Raw genomic sequence first — 22,379 nt, forward strand, 5'->3', positions numbered from 1 at the left:
GTTAGATCTCGCAGGTTTTCAAGATTAATGCTGTTACATTTGAAGTTTTAAAAAAGATCTACTTTTATTACTTTTTTGTGTGCGTGTACAGATGTCCTCTGGAGCTGGATTTACATGGGATTGTGCGTTCTTTGGAAGAAAAGTGTGTACTCTTAACTGCTGAGCCATCTCTCCAGACCCGTCTTTGGTATCTTACAATTCTTTTATTGTTCGTTGCTGTATGTAGGAACACAGTAGATTTTTGTATATTGTTGACCTTCTATAATTTGCTAATTCTTGTCCTGATGATTCTTCTTGATTCTCTACATGCCAAGTCAGGTGATGATCATTTTGTTTTTCATTCTTTTCCTTGAATTTAGCATTGGCTAGGTATAGTTTCAAGAGTAGCCTAGAGGGCATTCTCATTTTGCTTGGTTGAGGTGGGATGAGGAGTGAGAGGTACTTCTTTCATTGTGTCCTTGCTGACTAAGATGCCTGCTACAGATCTTTGTTTACTCTGGGGTGTGGTGGGAGTGAGGGAGAGAGACTGAGAGAGAGAGAGCCGTGTGCATTTGAATGCCAGTGGAAGTTGGTAGGTGTCTTACATTACCACTCTGCTCTTTTTACCTTGAGATGTGGTCTCTCATTAAACCTGAAACTGGATTGGTAGCCAGTAAACCCCAGAGATCCCCCTGCCTCCACCCCCACAGCATTGAGTTTACAGGCACAAGTAGCCACATATGTTTGCCTCCCTCACCAAACCTTGGTAGTGGAAATTTGATCCCAGGTTGTACAGCAAGAACTCTAAACCCCCTAAGCCACCTTCCCAGTCCCCTTTGTTTGATTTTGGGGAGTACCCTTATTAATCAAGGGTGTGGAATTCTGTTCCAACATTTCTATGAGGCCTTTGCCTGTCCATGTTGAATCTTACCAATAAATGCTTTTTCTGGTTCTTTGCTGAGATGATGTAAAATTTCTTACTTGTTAATGTGGTAATTTATACTGATGGGTGGTTTTTTTAGAAGTACACCAAACTATTATTTACTAACTTCCTTCAACTCGGGGGTTTCAGTCATTACGAATGGAGCTGCCTTGGCCTGGGGGTTGGGGGTAGAGGGATATAGATGTCTAGGGATTTTTTTTTCAGACTGAAAGAGTCCTGTCCTTTCCTCGCTCATTCTAGTCCCTAGATCTCTACTCATGAAATGTGTGTAAGAGGGTCAGAGTGCTGAGAGCTCTGGGGAGTTCTCTGGGAGCTCTGTGTGTGACCTCAGTGGACTATGCCCCACATGCCAGGCTCACCCCAGGCCTCCCTCCCTCTGCTGCTGTAATCCCTACTTAGCTAATTTACCAGTGCCTTTACAGATAGGTTTGTCTAGCTTCCGATTGTTTTCTGTGCTAAGTCACCTTTACCCCTTTCTTACGTTTTTAAGTTTATTCATCCAGTTGTGGTATTTTTGTCATGAACCAGATTCTCTGTTGCATTTATTAGAGGCAACAGAGAATAGCATGAGGTGTTCAGGAGCGCATAAGACAGTTACTGGGAATGAAAGTAAAGTCAAACTAATTGTTGGGGTTATTAGAATGGTTGGTCTGTTATTCACATGAAAAATTGCTTGGGTGGGTTTACTTGAAGATATTTAAGTTATGTGTATGTTTGTGCTATGTCTGGGTATGTGCACGTGAATGCAGGCGTCCATGGATACTAGAAGAAGTCATTGGATCCCCTGGAATTGCTACTGTAGGCAGTTGTGAGCAGTCTGCTGCATGCTGGGAACTGAACCCTGGTTCTGTGCAAGAGCATTACAGAGCTCTGAGCCATCTTTACAGTCCTGTGAATGGGTGTTTTTGAGTTTTAGCAGCAGGTGTATATGAGAGTACGTACTTCCTTTGAGGCCCATCTGACAGCACACAGGTGGTTCTCCTTGGCCTCATCCATGGGGACCCTTGGACTAGTGAATGTGACTGTGATTGTGCTTTTCTGTGCTCTGTAGGAGTGGAGTGTATATCATGTCTTTGTGTTTTGAGGTCCAGCTGTTGCCAGGTGTTCTTGGTTGAGCAGAGACTTGGAATTTGAATGTATTTAAAGTCAGAAGAACCTTAGTTGGTTTTCTTTTCCTATATAATTTGTTTCCCCATATATAGTACCCTGATTTGTCCACCTACCCACCCACTCACTTACCCATCCACTCTGTGCTCCTGAAAGTCATTACCCCAGCATCATGGGTACAAAGCCCCCCCCCCCCCCCACACACACACACACAGAGCTCTCTCCCCATCTGTAGACATAGGTAGAAAAATACTTACTAGTGGAGTAACTTTGGGAGGTTAGTGTTGACAGGGAACCTTCCAGATAGTCCCTCCTTGTCAGAGTTAGAGAATTTGGCTGGATAGCTGGGCTGATGTTAGACAGCATGGGGCTGAGCTAGAGACCCACTGGTCACATTCAGCTTTCCTTTTTAAAATGTGTTCTTCTGAATGGATTTTCCTGCAAATGAATTTATGAAAAGTAATCTTAATTTCCTCCCAAACTTTTAACAAAGGTCCCCCACCCCCCACAATACACACACCCACCTAAACTTCCACAAAAGAGATTCTGGGATCTGTTCTTGGGTTTATTTCTTTTCCTCAGTAAGAGAAAAGCCAAGGGATTCATTTGCTTTCTGCTCTTTTGAAGGGCTGCTTGATGTGTTCAGCTCTCTGAAAATCTGCTCTCTACTCTTAACGAGCAGCTGGAACTCAGTTGAGTCTCAGCACAAACTACAAAGCAGTGGCAGTGGCAGTGCAAAACAGATGCTGTTTGCATTCAAATAAAAGACAAACATAATATTTGCATTAATACAAAATTATTTGCATAGAGTGGTTTATCCTTACCCCAAAGCTAGTTACTTTTAACTAAGCAATCTTTTGCTGATTATTTTTCACAAAGGGTTGCTTTTGCATAAGTGTGGCTGATTTCAAAGAAAGGTTCTCGGACATGCAAATGTGGTGTCAAGTGGCTTGTGTTGAGAAGAGCCCATGTGCATCAGTGATTGCTGTCACTCAAGCTCTGGGTAGCTTCTCTTTCCAAGCAGGGTTAATGAGCGGTGCCTTACTTAGAGTAGCACTAGACTGTCTCTGCAGAGCTTTGCAGTCACTTGCCTACTCTTCATCGAAAGCAGCAGCCACAGTGGGCAGTCGTTGTCTCTGCCCTCTGTTTTCAGGGACAGCTGCACTTTGTGTGATTCATTCAAGAATAAAAACACTGGCTCTGAGGAAGAACGATGGGCTCTTAGAAGTGAAGCACAGCCAGCTTCAGCCTTCGAAAATGCACTGATTTGAGTTTTGTAGTGTCAAAATCAAGAGGGAAATTTTGTATTGGGGGATTTGTATTTATATAAGAAGCTAGCAAGGTGTTTCAAACAATTATTTTAGCGCACATGTACACGCGCGCACACACACACTATACTGGGAAACAAGTCTGAGGAAACAGTTACTTGTGGTAAAAGTGGTCTTGGTGATTATGTGAACTGTGTGTTATTTAGTACACAACTGTGTGTACTTACATGTTTGCTAATATTTTATCTTAGCATTGCATTGATCATCTCACTCCACCATGGATATGACTTTTCTTCATTGTGAAATAATCCTTTAGTTGTTATTTTGACACATGATTTCTGAATGGCAAACAAGTATTTTTAGTTTCATTTATGTTATGTATATAATTGTTCTGCCTCTATGTATATATGTGTGTTGTGTGTATACCCGATTCCTGTGGAGGCCAGAAGATGGCATCAGATGCCCTGGAACTGGAGGTACAGGTGGTTTTGAGCCACCATGTGAATGCTGGGAACTGAACCTGGGTCCTCTGCAATAGCAGCAAATGTTTCTAACTCCTGAGCCATCTTCTCAGCCCCCAGCAAACAATTTTTGTTTGTCTGAAAGTGTCTTTCCCCCAACTCTCTGATTTTTGCATGAAAGTTTAGCTGGGTACAGAAATGTAGTTAGCTACACCTTTTAGCAATTTGAGGGTGCTTCTTTATCTTTTATTCCTTTTTCCTTCTTCTACTGCTATTAGAAAGTAGTTTTCAGTCCAGTTATCCTTTTTATCGCCTACCTCCAAACAGTCAGTTAATACGTTGTTCTCAGATAGAGGAAATATTAGATACTATCACTTGATCTTAGCCAAAAGACCGAGCATCAGCCCCGTTTTCCTTTCTTCATGGGTAGCCTGCTGTACTACCTCCATGCCATATGGACATCTTCCCATGCTGATGTTTAGATCTTTTGCTGCAAAACTTCTAGATGCTGGTTTGTACTTGTTTATACTACTTACAAATTTAATGTTTCTGAATACTAGATTTTTACATTATTGAATATTATGTTCGTGTTTCACACTAGTTCTGTATTGACTGTCTCACTCTTTTATTCATTACTCATTCATTCCTTTTCCTTGTTCATTTATTTTTGTGCTACATTCCAGTTGTCTAGGTCTGTAGTCTGGTTCTCTATTTTTCTCTTTAACTATATCTAATCTATCAATTCTAGAAAACTACTTTCATTCTTATTCTGTTTAAAAATTTACATTAAAAGCTCCTTAAAGCCGGGCGGTGGTGGCGCACGCCTTTAATCCCAGCACTCGGGAGGCAGAGGCAGGCGGATCTCTGTGAGTTCGAGGCCAGCCTAGTCTACAGCGCGAGATCCAGGAAAGGCGCAAAGCTACACAGAGAAACCCTGTCTCGAAAAACCAAAAAAAAAAAAAAAAGCTCCTTAAAAAAAAAAACCTAGCTGGGCGGTGGTGGCATAAGCTTTTAATCCCAGCACTAGGGAGGCAGAGACAGGCAGATCTCTGTGAACTGGAGGCCAGCCTGGTCTACAGAGTGAGTTCCAGAGAAAACTTGCCTCCAAAACCAAACCAAACCCAATTTCTCTTTTTTTCTAGGTTCCTTTTTTTTCATTATAGCTATTATTCTTTTTTAAAATTATCTATCTATCTATCTATCTATCTATCTATCTATCTATCTATCTATCTATCGTGCATTGGTATTTTGTCTGCGTGTGTGTGTCTGTGTGAGGTTGCCAGATCCTCTGGAACTGGAGTTACAGACAGTTGTGAGCTGCTATGTGGGTGTTGGGAATTGAGCCTGGATCCTCTCGAAGATCAGCCAGTGCTCTTAACTGCTGAGCCATTTCTCTAGCCCCCTATAATTATTATTCTTTAACTCTTATTATTTAAAACTATTATTAAATTTACGTACTTTATTTTATGTGTTTTGCCTTCATGTATGTGTGTACACAAAGTGTGTGCTTGGTACCCATGAGATCAGAAAAAGGCATCAGATCTCCTGGGAATGGAGTTAAAGATGGTTGTGAACCAACATGTGGGTACTGAAAAACCAAACTTGGGTCCTCTGTAAGAGCAAAAAGTGCACTTAATTGCCATCTCTCCAGCGCCTTTAACTTTTATTATTAAGTATATGATATGAATATACATTTATTGAAAATAGATTCTTTTCTCACATAATATATCTTGATTATGATTTTTCTCTCCTTATACTCCTTCCAGTTCCTCCCCATCTCCCTCCTGTGTGGATCCTATTTGGATCCACTCCCTTTCCGTATCTCATTAGAAAAGAAAGGCTTCTAAGGGATAATAATAAAAGATAACAAAACAAAATATAATAAGATAAAACAAAAACTATCACCTTGAAATTTTTCAAGACAAACAGAAGGAAAAGAACCGAAGAGAAGGCACAAGAATCAGAGACCCACTTGTGTGCACACTCAGGAATCCCATAAAAACAATAAACTGGAAGTCATAATATTTATACAGAGGACCTGATGCAGATCTATGCACGCCCTATGCATGCTGCTTCAGTCTCTGAGTTCATGTCAACTTTGAGCATATTAATTTAGAGCAATAGTTCTCAACCTGTGGGTCATGACCCCTTTGGGGTCCAATGATCCTTTCACAGGGGTTGCATATCAGATATCTTGTATATTAGATCTTTACATTACAATTTATAACAGTAGCAAAATTGCAGTTATGAAATAGCAACAGAAATAATCCTATGGGGGTCACCACAACATGAGGAACTATATTAAAGGGTTGCAGCATTAGGAAGGTTGAGAACCACTTGTTTTCTTGCCGTACTCCATCACCTCTGGCTCTTAGATTTTTTCTACTTCCTCTTCAGTGGTGTTCCCTGAGCCCTGAGAGGAGGGGTGTGATGGAGACTTCCTTTTAGTGCAGAGTGTTCCAAGTTGTCGCTGTCTGTCTTTATCTCTCTGTGTCTATGTCTCTCTCTGTGTCTGGGTCTCTGCCTGCCTGCCTGCCCATCTGTTTCTTTCTCTCCCTCTCTCTTTCCTCTCTGTCTGTCTCTCTGTCTCTTTCACTCTGTCATTTCTCTCTCTGTCTCTGTCTTTCTTTCCGTGTATGTTTGGCTATTGGATCTCTATTTGTTCCCATCTTCTGTAGGAGGAAGCTTCTCTCACTGTGGCTGAGCAAGGCACTGACTGAGCTATGACTGTAGTAGAGTATCATTAGCATTCATTTTATCACTACCTTTTTTTTTTTTTTAAGCCCAGTAGTATTTAGTTTTATCCATGGTCCCTGGGCTCTCTGTTCTCTGGTTCTTGGTCACTCAAAGCAGTGTTGGGTTCCATCTCATGGAGTGGCCTTAAGTCAGTTCATTCATTGGTTGTTACTCCTACAAGGCTTATGCCACCATTGTCCTAGCAATTATAAAGAAGAATAAATATTATTTTATTTAGTAACTTCTCTAAAACATAAATACTTAATTAAAATTCATGTTTTATAGTCTCTTCTGTTTCCTTACAGTATTTGTAGCTATATTACAGTTTATTTTTCTGTTTTGTTGCCTTCATTAATTTTTAGGTTGCGGGCTGTTCTCACCATCATTTATAATTGTAAATTTTCTTGGGAAGAACTCATCTGTAGTAGGACATTGCTCTCTGATGAGCCGTTGTTCTCTTGTTTCATGGGACTCTTAGGTTTCCCAGGCTCTGGACAAGTTTTACTTTAACTTCTGTACCTGGGGTTCCAGAACTACACAAATAATGATCTAGGAGGCCACCCCTAACATGAACACTGGCTTGGGGGTCCCAGCCTTCTGCAGAGATTTTTTTTTTCCTTTCTCAGTATCCCCTTCTGTTTCCCTGGCCTGGTTGAGAGAGTTCTTTAGGGCAGCCCATGAGAGTTCTGTCCTTGCCTGGAACCTCTTTTCCAGCTTTCCAGAGTCACTTGCATGGCCCACTAGGTGGAACATGAAGCCTACTAGGTAAGCATTTTTATCCTTGAACTACACTGTAGCCATTGAGTCATGGTTTGGAAACCAGTGGCCAGGGTCCTCCTATACTGCACTGCCAAAACCTTGACACCACCCTCTGCAGTTGTCATGTGGAACCTGCAGGCGAAATCACATCCTGTCTGTGACATTAGTGTAGTTCATAGCCAGCAGCAAATTGCTTCTCCTGGTGCTAGCTCTATCTTTAGAAGATTAAAATAGAATACAATACAATGAAATCACTGTATTTTTAGAAGCTGAATTTTGGTTGTCTAAAAAGGAATAATGTTATACCTTAGTTAGGCCCAGCGTGGAGAAGTTACGTGAGTCCATCCATACTGTGCATAGTGGAAATGTGGTGTCAGTTGCTATAGCTTGCAGACTCGGGCAGACTGCCTTTGTTGGGGTGAGTCATGTGCTATGGGATTCTTGATTTAAATAGCCAGGATGTAATTATCTTGAATGTACCTGGTACGGTGGGAGAGCGTTGGTTAAGAGTCCAGAAAGCAAATAGAAGTGTGTGGAGATGGAGGCAAGACTGAAGTCACTGTGTGGTCATGGCCTTAAACAGTGTCTGGTAGGATGGAAACTATACACACTTTGCCTAACATGTTAGTAATCATGGTGACATTTGCATGCTATGATGTGTGTGTCCTTCCTTTTAAATATAATTATGTTTTGAAAAATTTTAAGAGATAGAATTAAATCACTGTGCTCTGCACTGTTAGCACAAAAATTAAGGAAAGTTTTATGACATTTTAAAAGTTGACTCTGTATTACAACCTCCTCTTTCCACTCTGTATTACTCCCCCTCCCCCTCAGGAAGACTTTCAGATACAGGAGGTCTAGAGGGGCTGGCAGTGCTGAGGGCCAGGTGCTTGCCCTGGAGTCCATTCAGTCCTATTGGCTACCTAAGTTGATAAAGTCCAGATGAATCCTGAGCTTAACAGTAGGGTTCAAACAGACCTAGGTAAGAGTCCTGTTTCCAGGACCTCCATTTGATTTGAACATCTCTCCTAGAGTAATTTACTAGATTGGGTTTCCAGTCCCTACTCTGGGTCTTCATCCCAGGGTCTGCTGTAGTGTAAAGCCAGTCTTAGCTTACTAGGCCATCTTTCCGGTCAGAGCAGAGAAATTGGGCAGACCCTGCTGGCTTCCAGGAAGAAAGCTCTTTTCTAGTTGCTTTCCCATGGGAGGAGCATCAAGTGTCAGCAGCACTGTTGATAGCACACATAGAGTTTATAAGATACTCTTAGATGGATGGCCTGTAATGGAAACAGTGGTATGGGTCAGCACACCCTATTTCTGTAACAAAGTGAGCTAGCTGGTGGAGGCTCAGCCAGTGATGGCCCGCATGCAGCAGGGCAGTAGTGGGGACTGCAGCCACCTCAGCCAGCAGGGGAAGGCAGTATCCTGGGACTCTGCAGCCTCCAGTCTGCCATTCATTGTTGCCCCCCAATGTTTTCAGCATGGTGGCCTGAGGTCTTGGGTAGCAGCCTCTCCTGGAGACCTGAGTGCTGGGGACAGAATGATGGAATGGCTTGGATGGTTTCTCCAAGGCCCCAGTCCCGGAGGGCAGGCTCTACCTTGGTCTGCTCCTGATAGTGATGGTCAGAGCTGTGAAATTAAAGCAGGCGTTTCATTTAGTATGAGGATGCCTCTCAACTTTCATGGGAACAGAGAACAGCTGTTTGTTCTATTACACAGCCTGACTTGCTGCCGTAGCCATTACGGAGACACTGGTCCAAGAGATAGTACAGGCCAAGGTCTCACCTTCCAGACAAGAGCAACACACCAAGACAATGGCCCTGCACTTCATTAAGTCCTGTCTCAGTCAGCACAAGCCACGGGGAGGCAGACAAGAAAACTAAAATAAAGCAGCTAGCTCCATTGTGGGTTTCACTGCGCGTTCATTCTTGCACAAGCATGGTGGGATGTATAGACTGTAGATTGCAGTATGCTACTGCCTCTTCCTTTTGCAACTCGGATGCACTATTTCAGAAGGTCAGAGCTTAGCCCAGGATGGGGAGGTGCTTGCACTTGTTTAGGGCAGCTGTGTGCTGTTGCAGCACACAGGCCAGAGGACCTAGAACTGACACATGCTCAGCAGAGCAAGGAAAACCAAAATCCACCATGGGGTTTTAGGGATCGTGAGCCTGCAACCCTTGAACAAATCCTAAACATTGTGGTTTTGTTTTTCTGAGAAAATCTAATGACCCAAGCAGATTAGAGGTATTGGTTCTTCAAAGTGCTGGACAGGTCTCTAAGAGTTAGCAGACACTGCCATTCATGTTCTTTTCCCTGCAGGCTTGATGCCCTTGCCAGGCCTCTGCCTCCTGCACCTCTAAAAGTGGCATGACCTGACCAAGCTGCATAAAGGCTACCAGATAGTCCTAAGGGTTTGCCTTTCAAAGTAGGGCCCCAGAGAGTACCCCTCGAGCTCCTTGGTGACTGTGCTGCTCCAAGCCCTGGGGCTCTGGAAGAGCTCCCACACCCTCTTTCCCATGCCCACTTTACTCTTTAGTCCTGTGGCTCTAGTTTATCTCCTTCAAGGCAACTGAAGTGAGCCCTGTGGTCCTCCTCATGGCTCTTGTCCCACTGTGCTCTTGCACACATACAGTGTCGTGTTCCATCTTCTGTCTGTGGCTTCCTCCTCCTGTCGGGCACTTTCTGGTGCCCTTTACATGACTTCTTTCTTCCATGCCCTTCAAATACCTGCTTAGAGGCCACACAAGCTCACATGGGTCCCTCACATGCTTTTGTCTAAAGCGCTAATGGCTCAGTCTCCAGCACTGATACCACACTATTTACTAGACCTTTTGGCTGTTGGGAGTTTGGGGAGCCAGGACTTGGTATTCCCCAAAGTGTATTCTTCAAATCCTGCCAGCTGCTCAGCAGCCAGCCAGGGAAACACACTGTGTGAGTGCATTCATGGACAAGTGATGCCATGTCCCTGCGCTTAGTGTCCTGTGTGCAGACCAGTGGGCTGAACGCTGCATGGGAGGCTGGTCTGCAGCCTGCTCAGTGCAGGCTTTTTCTCCTCAGTTAATCTGGGACAAGGGCAGTAACTGTCCTTGTCCCTGGTGAGGACTAAGCTCAGGTGCAGGAAGCTCTTAGACAGTGCCTGACCAGTGAAAGTAGGAGCCTCTGCCAGGCTCCCCATTCAGGACGGAGGCTCAGTACTGGGAAGATCCTGTAAGACCAGTCTAGAAAAAGAAAATGCAGTTTAGTGAACTGAAGTAAATACTGTTTCACAGAATTCCAGGGGAAGAAGTCTTTGAACCCAAGTGGCCTTCTAGTGGAGGGGAAAGTGCTCCTGGAGTCCACATTGACCCATTGGGACCCCAGTGATCAGCCCACCCCTCGGGCACTCCCTCTGTGCTAGCCCCCTCTCTTTCCTTCTGGCATCCAAGGCAGACCAGTCTTTCTGAAAGGCATGCTCAGTAAGAAAGCCAAGAACACTGCAGGGCAGGCACAGTGCAGGGAGGATGGGTAAAGTGCTGGGCACTGCCTGGCCACAGGCTGAGCTGCCTCTGACTTCCTCTAATGGTTGGTTAGAGTGTATTGTTGTGGATTAGTGACTCATCCCTCTGAGCTGCTTGTTAACATCTACCTATTTTCTAGCTTCCTGTCACTTGACCACAGACACCTTTAGCTAATTCGTGATGTTCAGTGATGTAGAAAGTGTTTTGGAGGTAGGTTCCCCATAAAGGAGTTTTGGTTGCTGACTCATACTTTGCAGGGAGTCTTGCACTCCCATCAGATGCTTTGGCATTTGTAGGGTGGAGCACCTTAGGGAGGAGCTAGCCTAGACTCTGGCTGAACTCAGATCATGGGCCTCCCTCTTTGTAAGTCAACTTAACTCCTCATATCAGCCGATCTTGGTCAGCTCAACAGACAAGGAAGTCCAGCTGGAGGCTGGTTCTGCAAGACTGACTTAGCTGGGCATGTCTGACCTCAGGCCCCACAGGCCACAAGGCCCCAGGTCACAGCCTTGTCCCTCTCCCTAAGCTCTCTTTAAGGGTGCTATTTCAGAAAACAGGAGTTGGCAGGAAAAGAGAGGCTGCAGCTACCACAGCTTCTGGTCCTATAGATGGCCAGCTGATGTCTGGAGGATTTAAGTTCTTCACCAGTGGCATCAGTGCTAGGGCTGCATCTTTGCTTGAGACAACGGTGTCCCTGTCCCTTGTCTCTGTCTAACTGAAAGTGCCCATATTGAGAGCTGTTGCACATAGTTCAAGAGTCTGTGGGTTCTGCTGTGTTATCCTTTGTAGTTGTTACCCGTCACTTGTCATACAGGTTCTGGGAAACATGCACATCTCCTCTCCTCTACTATCTGAAACAGTGCACCCAGTTGGTCCCCCCGCACAGAGTAGATGGACATGTTCTTGAGCATGGAGATGAGTGCTGTTTGCAGAGCTGGCCAAGACATTGTCTCCTGATCTCTGAGCTCATTTATAAATGTCTGATGGACCATTCTGTTCTCTGGGGAAGACCTGTCCCTGGAAAGAAGCCAGAGAGAGCCACTGTGTAGCTCTTTCCACAAGACATCTGCCCCTGGCCAGGAGAGGATAGGCCCAGTCTATGGTGACCATCTAGACAAAGATGTTTCTTTTGCATATTCCTTTGTATCCTTGTTGTTACTCACCTTCTGGTTCAGTTGGTGCTTGTTGAGCCTCTGACACACCTGGCCATGTGCTCTGTGCCAGGACCCCCTCCCCCATCTCCCCAGGGTCAGTCAGGCCTGTTCTCTCCCTGGACATTGTCTGCCTGTGGATGTGCTATGTTCTACATATGTTCGTCTTTGGGCATGCTGTGTGTTCCTTGTTTCTAGAGCTTCTTGACTCTGTGGATCCTGTCATTTTTCTACATTTATATCTTCCTAGAAAAGGTTTCCTGAGTGGTAGCCAGCTTTGTGGCTCAGGCCTGACCATGCTTCCCTTTGCATGCAGGTTTAGACTTCTGCGTGGTATCTGAGTGTCTGGGCAGAGGTTTTGTTTTCGTGTTTGGTCCTAGTTGATTGACTGAGCATGTCTTAGACAGTGAGCCTTCCTGGTGATTTGACACAGCCAAGTGTGCTACCTGTGCTAAGACAGGACTTTGGAGAAAGGACCAGTGTTTCTGCTCCCACTGCATATCAGCCAATCTGTGCTCAACAGAGGAGGAAGTCCAGCTGGGGGTAGTTCTGCAGGACTGATGTAGCTGGGCACGATATGTGTTGGTGGTTCTGGGCTTCTGACTTGTGTTCTTTTCACACCCTAGAAGTTCAGCACCTGCTTGTAGCTTGACCAGGAGCCAGAAGTGCGAATTCACTGGCCAGCATGGGGCTGGCGACACACCAAAGAACATGGGAACATTAATGAGAAGACAAGCTAGACAGATTTCAATGGTTTGAAGAAGGGAAGGACTATCTTTATTCTTGGCTGCTCAGGAAAAATTTCAAACAGAAGTAAATGAAAGGGGTGTGATCCCTGCTTCCCTCTATTTAAGACCCTGGGATTCTCTGCCATGCCCACTTCATACACCCTGCCTTACTTATGTCCCAGGCATTTCAGGCAAATCCCAGATGCCATCACACTCCCATGTGCACTTAACAGTTTTCGAATCTTCAGTGTGAAAGCAGTTCAAACTCATAGACACTACACTTCAGATATTGAGGACCAGTGTTCCACTGTGGCCGTGCAGTCTGGTTCTTTCTCAGTACGGGGCCGTGGCAGTGAGCCAACTCCCACTCAGCTCCAAGATCGCAGTGGGCAGCTGCCTCTGTAGTGCACTGAGGTTAAGATGTTCCATAGGTGAGAGCCGCCCATAAACCAGGAGTGTCCATCGTCGAGCAGGCATTTCCAACAGACAGACTCCATTGTCACTGGTGTTCCATTTTAATAGCTCTCCCCCCGCCCCACTTCTTTGGTAACTTGTTCAAAACAGGATGAAAAAAAATCATCCCTGACTGGTTTCCCCCCCTCCCCCTTTCCCACTGTGGCTGGAGCTAGTTGTGATTCTTAGGGGGAAAACAGCAAGAACATTTCATAGGTTATCCTTGACATTTTAAATGTCTGCCCGATTACCCCAAAGGAAAAATAGTGCTTAGAGAAAGAGATTCTTTCTTCCATTTTCATTTTCTCTAATAAATACACATAAACTATGTTGGGCATGCCTGAGGAATTCACGACACTTACTCATTAAAGTTTAATTCCTATTAATGGGCAGATGTGAGCTTTATTATAGAACTTTGGTATTTCTCAATAACCTGTGTGGCAAGAAAAAGCAGAACTTAATGGATTGGGGCACTCAAGGCTATTAGTGAAATTCACACAGGGAGGAGCCGGGTTTATTGAAAGCTGAGCCTGGTGTAAGCTGGGTGTGCAATACTCCCTTGCCTGGAAGGGGTTGTGGAGTAAAGGGACATGGGGGCTGGGAGTGCTCAGCAGAGGAGAGTAGTGGGGTATAGGATTGCTGGGGTAATCTGGTAGCTGACCATTTCTGTCTCGGAGACATTCATGGCAGACTTGTATAAAGTAACTGAATGATATATCTTGGTGCCAGTAGGATCCCACCAATGGTCACATGGGTCAGGGCCAGGGGACAGTGGCCTTATCATGAACCAAGGGGATGGTGCGCTGGCCACTGAATCCGAACAAATCCAGTAAAGCCACGCTGAATACACACAGGGAGTAGAGTGGTCTGTGACTGCAACTGAGCTGCTGGGTGAGGAAGCAGTGAGCAGCACACACACTGCGGAGGCCACAGGCTGCTGTTCTCAGGGCCAGGACTCCTAGGAGAAGGGGTGGGGACTTCTTTCACTTCTACTCAGACAGTCAGCCATTTATGTTCATTCTCTGTTCAATAAATCATTTTTTCATGGTTGTTAATTTTTTTTGTCCTAGCATGTAAGAGCTAAAATTCTTTTTAAATTTAATTTATTTTTTATTACATTTTTATATATTTACTTTGAGTGTGCATGCATTTGTGTGTGTTTTGTGTTTGTGTGTGCCACAACACGTGTATGCAGATCAGAGGAGAGTTTTTGGGAATCAACTCTTCTCCCACCGTATGGGTTCCAAAGATTGAGCTTAAATCAGGCTTAGGGTCAGGACCTTTTGCCCACTGAACCATCATGCTGGCCCTAACCTATTTAAAAAAATGTTTCCCCCCGGCATCCAGGCAGTGGGACCGGGTCCTGTGCTCATTGCATGAGTTGGCTGTTTGAAACCTGGGGCCTATGCAGGATCGCTTGGCTCGGCCTGGGAGGAGGGGACTGGACCTGCCTGGACTGAGTCTACCAGGTTGATCTTAGTCCTCGGGGGAGGCTTTGCCCTGGAGGAGATGGGAATGGGGGGTGGGCTGGGGGGAAGGTGAGGGGGGTCATAGGGGGGAGAACAAGGGAATCCGTGGCCGATATGTAGAACTGAATTGTATTGCAAAATACAAATACAAATTTGTCCAAGCCCTTGCTGCCATGGAGGCAATATCCGACCTGGCCCTGCACTTGTACCTGTGTGCCTAACTTAGTGCCTAACGTGCAGTCGGTGCTCCCTGTCTGTCATCTCACATCATCTGAGATGCAGGCAGGGAAGAAAGTACATGGAACTTTTCATGGATGACCTGGACTTAGTGACGTTTCCTAGAGGACAGAATGGATAGGGGTTCAAAGCTGTATCTTAACAGTGGGGAAATGTGCGTCAGTCATGTGGGTGGTCAGCATTCCCACAGGCAGTTGGTGCTGTATGTCTGTTTAGCCTGATTTTCTGTTGCTGTAACAGAATACTCCAGACTTGAGTAATTTATATAAAAGGCTGTGGTAAAGCCCAGAAGCACGTCGCTGGCATCTGGCCATTCTCTGGTAAAGGTATGGTGCTCCAAATAACATGGTGGAAGTTAGATGTGTAAGCATGACAGGCGAGCCAGGCTGTCTTTATAGTAACCATGTGTGCACTGGTTAATCGGGCTCTGTAAGAAAGAAGCTGTTCTTCCAGAGTCGCACTAATCCTTCCCATTGAACCAGTCACCTCTTCAGTGCCTTCTACCACACAGCACTGCTACCTTGGAAATGAGGTTTCAACCTGTATTTTGGTGGACACGCCATATTTGTGCTGTATAAGTGCCCTTGATGTGATGTGACAGGAATAGCCGGTCATTCATTGTCTTCCTCTCGGGTGTGCTCATGAGGATGGGGGAGGGGCATGACCTGACCAGTCCTGCTTAACACTGCCAGGGGTATCAGAACCAAGGAACGTGAGGAGATATAACCTGTGTTTTAGGAGCAACTGTCGGCATAAACCATCTTAAAGTAGGTGTTAACGAGGAGGTGGGGCAGGATACACAGAGAATCTGGCTGCCTCTAACTTCTTGGAAACCACAACTGTTGTAAAGATTGTTTTTAAAAAGTTTTTAAAAGTGGACTGGAAGACGATATCATGCAGATTTGAATTATCATAGCTGCCACTTATCCATAGGTTCCCTATTAACCGTATGTCTGAAAAAACATCTTCAGTAGAAAGAGAACGTACCATTCATCGTTATAAACACTTCAGCTTTTCCTGTATCAAACAGTCTCCTACCAAGTAATCAATTAATACATTGATTTCCTCTTATGATTGTGACAGTGGGTCGACGTGTGACACTAAGTCTGAGAAGAATTGGGAGACTTGACTCCAGAGTGGATTTCAGACCCCACTCTAACTGCTTACTGTCTCTGACCTCGACCAACTTGACCTTGTCTTTTTCCCAAGGGAAACAACTTGGTGGCATTTGAGAAAAAGAAGATCACCATATTTCCAGGTGGAAGGAGGAGTTTCTCAGTGGTCTGGATTGATGCAGAAAAGTTAAATGCATTAAGCAAACATGCCTGATTAAAGATCTGTTTTGGCAAACCAGAAATGCCAGGCAGCTTCCTCGGCATGGTAAAAAATTACCAGTCAGAAACCTACAACAGGTGCCATGCTTCTTGCCAAAACACCATTGCCGGGAAGACTAGACAGGACAGGTGCCCTTGGCCACTGTCCTTGTGCTGTTAGCCCCAGCCCAGTGCTGTAAGAAAAAGCAGGACTGCCACTTTCAGCATGGAGAGCTTGAGAGAAGCTGTGGACAGATGAGAGGAAGGGTCAGAGTTGAACAAGATCCAAGGATGCCCATTGCCCGTATGCATCAGCAAACTAAAATAGAGACTTAAAATGCTTAAACAATTTAAAATGTGTACGTTTTAGTAATGTTTTTAATATTGTAATGAAAAGATCAGAAGTCCAAGTAGTTCGCGAGTTTGACACTGAATACTTGAAAGCAGCGCTGAGAGACTTAATGGGGTCACAGGCGCAGCCAGGCTGGGGTTCTCCTCCGTGTGGGAGAGGTGGGGGATTATTCAGAAATAGATTCCTGTGAGTGTGATGGTACAGGGGCCACCATTACTCTGGCTGCTTCTGGAGAAGAATGTTGGGCCCTGCTTTACTGAGTGTGAAGAACTGTACAGAACTACTATGGGCAGAAAGATGTGATACTGGGCACAGGACCAGCAAGCTGGCTGAGCATTGAGATGCCAGCTGCAACACAGCAGTCTACTGACTGATGGTAAAAGATCAGACCTCTTGGCTGTTCTCATGAGAAAACCAACCAACCAACCAACCAACAAACCAGCCAACCACCCAGAAGCAAAGCATTGTACTTCGTGCCATGTGTAACGTACCCTGCACAGGATGCAGTATGGCTTACTGTGAACAGGTGAATGAAAGTTCATGAAAGAACCCAAAGGAGGAGAGCCTGTACCATCCTTGAGCCGAGCTCTGCAAGTGCCTTCAGGAGGCGCAGCCCCCTAGAGTTGATGTGTGTTTGCAGATGACCCTCTTTTCAGAGTCGCTCCTTACCTTGGAGGCCAACATGTCATATCACATGCTGAATATCTGTCCATGATTGGTTTTCAGCTGCCTGAGATTGGTTTCCAAAGATGTGAAGATGCACGGATAGGGATCTGGGATACCATTTTTAGAGTCAGCAGTCTCCCCAGTAAACGAAGAACAGGATATGACTTTGGGGCCAGATCCTGGCACTGGACCCTTGAAGTCCTTGGGATTTCCTGAGCAACAGAATGTCTTTGGGTCTTCGTTCGTATCAGTTTAGGCTAATGAGATGGCTTGGAGTCTGGTCACTAGAAAGACAAAGATTCCAGGGTTGGAGCTGCCAGCCCTACCCACTGATCTGATTTATAAAGATGGAGGTAGGAGGACTAGAGATCGGCTCATAAAATCTCTTGACTGGTGAAGTTGACCTTGTTGCCAGGTCAGTGAGCCAGGAAGAGGACGAATGCTCACTGTTCTAATTTCATTTCTGTTGCCGTGATAAACAAGCAGACTGAAAGCAATTCTTGGGAGGATTTATTTGGCTTACACTTGCATCAGTGAGGGGAAGTCAAGGCAGGAATTTAAACAGCTAATCAGAGCACAACCGCAGTCCAGAGCAGAGAGGAATAAATGCATCTTGGTGGTTTTCTTCACTCCTGCACAGTTCAGGGCCCAGATGTGAAATGGTGCTGCCTACATTCAGGGTGGGTCTTCCTACATCAGTTAACAATCAAAACAGTCTCTGATGGACATCCCCACAGGCCCACCTGATCTAGATAATTCTTCATAAAGACCTTCTATCTATGTGAGTATAGATCATCAGGCTGACAGTTAAAACTAATCTCACAACCACTCCAACTCTAAGGGGATAGGATCTGGGGACTTTGGGGATCATGTGCATTTTCACTGGGCGTTCATTTTATCCTTAGTAGTAAACCTGGAGTGCAAAGACAGTTGTCCCTTATTCATGAGGTTGTGTTTCAAGATGCTCAGTGAATGTCAGAACCACAGAGGGTACTGACTCCTGCAAGTGCTGTTTCTTCTGTGCATGTGTACCAAGTAATAAGGTTGAATTCATAAATTGGGCACATCAAGAGAGTAATAGCCACTCAGGGTGCAGAGCCAGGTGGATCTCTGTAAGTTCAAGGCCAGCCTGGTCCACAGAGCGAGATCCAGGACAGGTATCAAAACTACACAGAGAAACCCTGTCTTGAAAAGCCAAAGGAGGGAGGGAGGGAGGGAGGGAGAGAGAGAGAGAGAGAGAGAAACAGTTAATAATATATATAATAGAACACACATAACAGAGTGTTCATGTAAGTTCTCTGTGTGTGATTTCTTTCAAAACACTGTCCTGTGTACTACTTGCCTTCTTATGATAATGGTGAGATGGACTGAGTGGCCTTTGCAGCTTCTCCTTGGTGTACCTGAATTGCTCACATGACTGCTCTTGTGTGTTGTGGCTGCTGCTAAGTAAAACAAGAGCTACTTGAATGCTAGTTTTGCAGTACCCTGACAGTTGGCTTGGTAGGTAAGAGAAGTGGCTGCTAAGTAGTTGAGTAAAAGGTAGGTGGCACATCCCCAGTGTGGATATGCTGGGCAAAGTTTGGCTCACATCTTGGGCAAGATGGGTCCAAAGAACTCTAGTTTTCATCTGGTATTCAGAATGACATGCAATTTAAGACATAGATGTTTTGTTTGTTTGTTTTAGAACAAGCTATTCTTTTATTATTATTATTATTATTATTATTATTATTATTATTATTATATTTTAGACCTGAAGTTGCCCCACTCTCTGTAGTAGGACCAGTGTGAACAATAGGTAGTGTCGGAGTTGAATCAGAAAGTGTCACTCAACGGGTGGCAGAATCAGTGGGTGTCAGGGTACAACATATGCTATTCTAGGAAAGGCTGGAACATGTCAAGCTTAAGGTCTGATTTATTTGTAGAATCCATGTTAGCTTATCATTGTATTGTTGCCCGAGGTGAGACAGGTAATTTGTATACACAGTAAACATTATCCTGAAGGCTAAGAGACAGATACCAATAAAAAGCCAAGAGATCCTGTATATGGGCCAAGATTCAGTCACACTACACATTGATGAAAATACAAAGGCACACAGAGAGACTTTGTGTAACTTACACTGTTCACCAGCTACTTCAAAATGTAAAGTTTCTTGTGGGAGTATAGTAGGTACTATTATGTGTCTTCTAGAGTCATTAGGCCTTCAGAGCCCAGGGCAGACACCATCTCAAGCCCACACTCCAGAAACGGGCTCCACACCTGATGGCATACTGTGCCAGGGTTGGAGTGCTCTGAACTAGCAAACTACTAAACCTGGCATTTTCCCAGATGGACGTGTAAGGTGGATATTGTGGAATATTATTTTAAGGTGTGTGACTTGTGTTTATTTTGCATTTGTTTAACTCTGTGAAGCTATGTTACTGTGCCTCTGTAAAACACCTGATGGTTTAATAAAGAACTGGCCAATAGCAAGGCAGGAGAAAGGATAGGCAGGGCTGGCAGCCAGAAAGAATATATAGAAGTAGAAATCTGGGAGGGGAAGAGGAAGAAGTAGCCAGAGAAGGAGGAAGACTCCAGGGGCCAGCCACCCAGCTACACTGTGAACCATGGAGTTAGAGTAAAATTTACAGAAGTAAGAGAACTGGAAAAGCCCAGAGGCAAAAGGTAGATGGGATAAGTTAAGGAAAATTGGCAAGAAACAAGCCAAGCTAAGGCCGGACATTCATAAGTAAGAATAAGCCTCTGTGTATTTGGGAGCTGGGTGGCTACCCCGTAAAAGAGCAAAACATCAACAACCAACAACAGGTGGAAATGGTGGAGACTGGTGGAGGCCTTCTGTTGATGCACTGGCAGCAGGGACAGAAAGAACGCTGAGGGATCCTCAGAGCAAGGCAGGCTGTAAGTTCCCCTGCACTTGCTCCTGACTTAGCTGTTGGAAGCCTGCAGCCAGCCTAGGTGCCTTTTGGATTTCTGGGAAGTATTCATGGTGAATTTAAAATGTTTAAATACACACACACACATACCTACCTACCTACCTATCCCTTTTGAAGCATTTTACTGCTTTCTACAATGGACTCATTTCTTTGCAGGAAAGAAAGGCGTAGGAAGTATTTTCTGCCCCTTGAGGTTTCTTTTTGAGTAGTCATTAAGGTTCAAGGAGACTGTTGTTGGCTTTACAATCCTGTGGTCAGGGCGTCTCAGATGGCCATGCTCTTGAGAAAGCCTTTAGTCTGTAAGTGGCAGGGTGATTGTTTGGGACTAGTGGTTGGTTGCCTATAAGGTGTGACAGTGACTTCTCAGTCTTCCTTCTCATCCCTGGAGCGTGGACTACGGTATCCCAGATAGGCTCAGTGTGCTTCTTCTCGATTCTGAGTGGTGCTGAGGAACTGTCCCACTCTTTCTCTTGTGTGATTCAGATACCCTCCTGCATGTGGCCGTCTCTTCTGTGGAAGGGCATGCTTTGGATCTCCTGGGCCAGGGCTTCTGTCTTCAGATGGAATTCCTCTGAGGACACACAGATTGGCTCCTCTGCTCAACTTAATCTGTTATCTGTTTGTGTTCTGCTTTGAAACCCTGTCTGTGGGAGCCGCATGACTGCCCTGTCATGGGTGACTGCTGATGCAGGTCTGCAATGGTATGCATGTCACTGCGGAACATCTAATACCACTTGTCACAAGCTGATTTTAAAGGGAAAGTCTGGTTCTGTGAGGTTGTGTGAGTCTTCTTTCCTTCATGTTTGGGGAACACAGAGGTACCAGGAGGTCTACATCCATCCTCTGCCAGGCTTTGATGGTGGGTAGGTTCCAGTCTTATTCTTGCCTCAAGTCAGAATAGCCAGATTGGTTCCTGAATGTGATCTAAAAATGGATTTCAAAGAAATGATTGTGTAATCTCTGGAAGGCCACTGGTGCTGGCAAGGCATTCATTCCCCAGGCTGCTTGGAGTACCCCAGCACCCTGCTTTCCTTCTGTCCGCCTCACGTGCCCCAGCTGCTTTGTTTGTGTCCAAGTCCAGACCCTTCCTTGTTATCTTGGAAGAGGGGGAGCTCTTTATCTTAGTGCTTGTGGTCTCTGCAGAAAAGCCCACTTCTGATAAGCCCACTCTGGGCTAAATATCAGTGAGCCATGCTAGCTCAACCAGATGCCATGCCCTCAGGCGGGAATCCCAGTTCACCATATCTCAACTGGGGGCTGTTTTGATTACAAAGAGTCTTTCATTTTCTCTGGCAAGTAAAAATCATCAGTGCTGGAATTGAAACTGTCCTCTAGAAGAAGGTGGGTGGGACTGCCGGGGGTGGGGGTTGGAGGCGCACGTGCTTTCCAGTACCATTTGTTGCCGAAAACTTCCTGCTCAACTCACCGTTTCTCAAGCCAGTGTCTCCTCTCCTCAGATGGACTTTCTGGCCGAGACCAGCCGGTGGAGCTGCTGAATCCTGCCCGTGTGAACCACATGTCCAGCACGGGTAAGTCAACACGCTTGCCTGGGCTCTGAAGGAGGGAATATAATGAGAGGTTCAAGTCGCTTTAGAAGTAAGTGTGATAGGAGCCAGTGTGCTGGGCTTGGTGCCTGCTCAGATGACATTTCAGCTGGGGGCCTGTGCTCTGCCTTTCCTTTCCCACCTACCACACCATTGGCTTCACCCGAAATAGTTCATGGAAATGGCCAGCTTTTAAAGTTGAACTTTTGGAGAAGTTTTGACTTTCCCTTTCTCTCAAGTTCAGTTTGCTCAAGTCATTTTGTCTAACACTGTCATAGTTTGGGCTTTTTGAGATAGTTTCCTAGTACTTCCCAGTGTGGAATGAGATAAGAATGTCTCACATGCCCTGATGGGCTATGAAAAAAAAATGGTAAATAAACAATTTCTGAGAAAACCAGAAAGCTTTGTGTTAGCTTTTCTGCCATGCTCTGGGAGAGCCTGTTGCTCGGTGTGGGGCAGGGTGTGGCTCACAGTGCTGCCTTGTGACCTGCCTTCAGTCTGCTGCTGTGGCTGTGAGTCCCGTTGCTGAATACCTGGGTTTTGTTTCTCACTCCTCAGACATGAATGATAATACTTCCCTATGGAGTTCTCAGTAAGCTCAAATATCTGTTAGCTTTTTAGTAGTTCTTCAGTAAATGTCGTCTCCTAATGGCACACTGACTGGTGCTGAAGATGGCGTGGGATGTAGCTCTGATGTGCCAGCTCAAGAACCAAGTGTTTCCTGTGCCCGTTATCCTCATTTTCTTTCTCTGCTCCAGGGATGGTGTGTCAGCAAGGACTGCCCA

The 22,379-nt window shown here is 45.2% G+C and overlaps 1 protein-coding gene across 12 annotated transcripts in view; it reads left to right on the top strand.

Annotated features, from left to right (window-relative positions):
• Hdac4 (histone deacetylase 4) overlaps nt 1–22,379 on the top strand; it is a 271,390-nt gene that overhangs the window by 109,224 nt on the left and 139,787 nt on the right. For 11 of the 12 annotated variants that reach the window (XM_052750393.1, XM_052750403.1, XM_052750392.1 and 8 more), the window contains one exon: nt 21,508–21,579. The exons of the other annotated variant lie outside the window; for it this stretch is intronic. In XM_052750393.1, coding sequence (XP_052606353.1) covers nt 21,508–21,579 — 72 coding nt within the window. The remainder of the gene's footprint in view (nt 1–21,507; nt 21,580–22,379) is intronic. 12 annotated transcript variants of the gene reach the window in all.

The sequence above is a fragment of the Peromyscus californicus genome, unplaced genomic scaffold, assembly GCF_007827085.1.
Source record: "Peromyscus californicus insignis strain IS unplaced genomic scaffold, ASM782708v3 Scaffold_21__1_contigs__length_65335640, whole genome shotgun sequence".
In the NCBI taxonomy this organism is placed as follows: domain Eukaryota; kingdom Metazoa; phylum Chordata; class Mammalia; order Rodentia; family Cricetidae; genus Peromyscus; species Peromyscus californicus.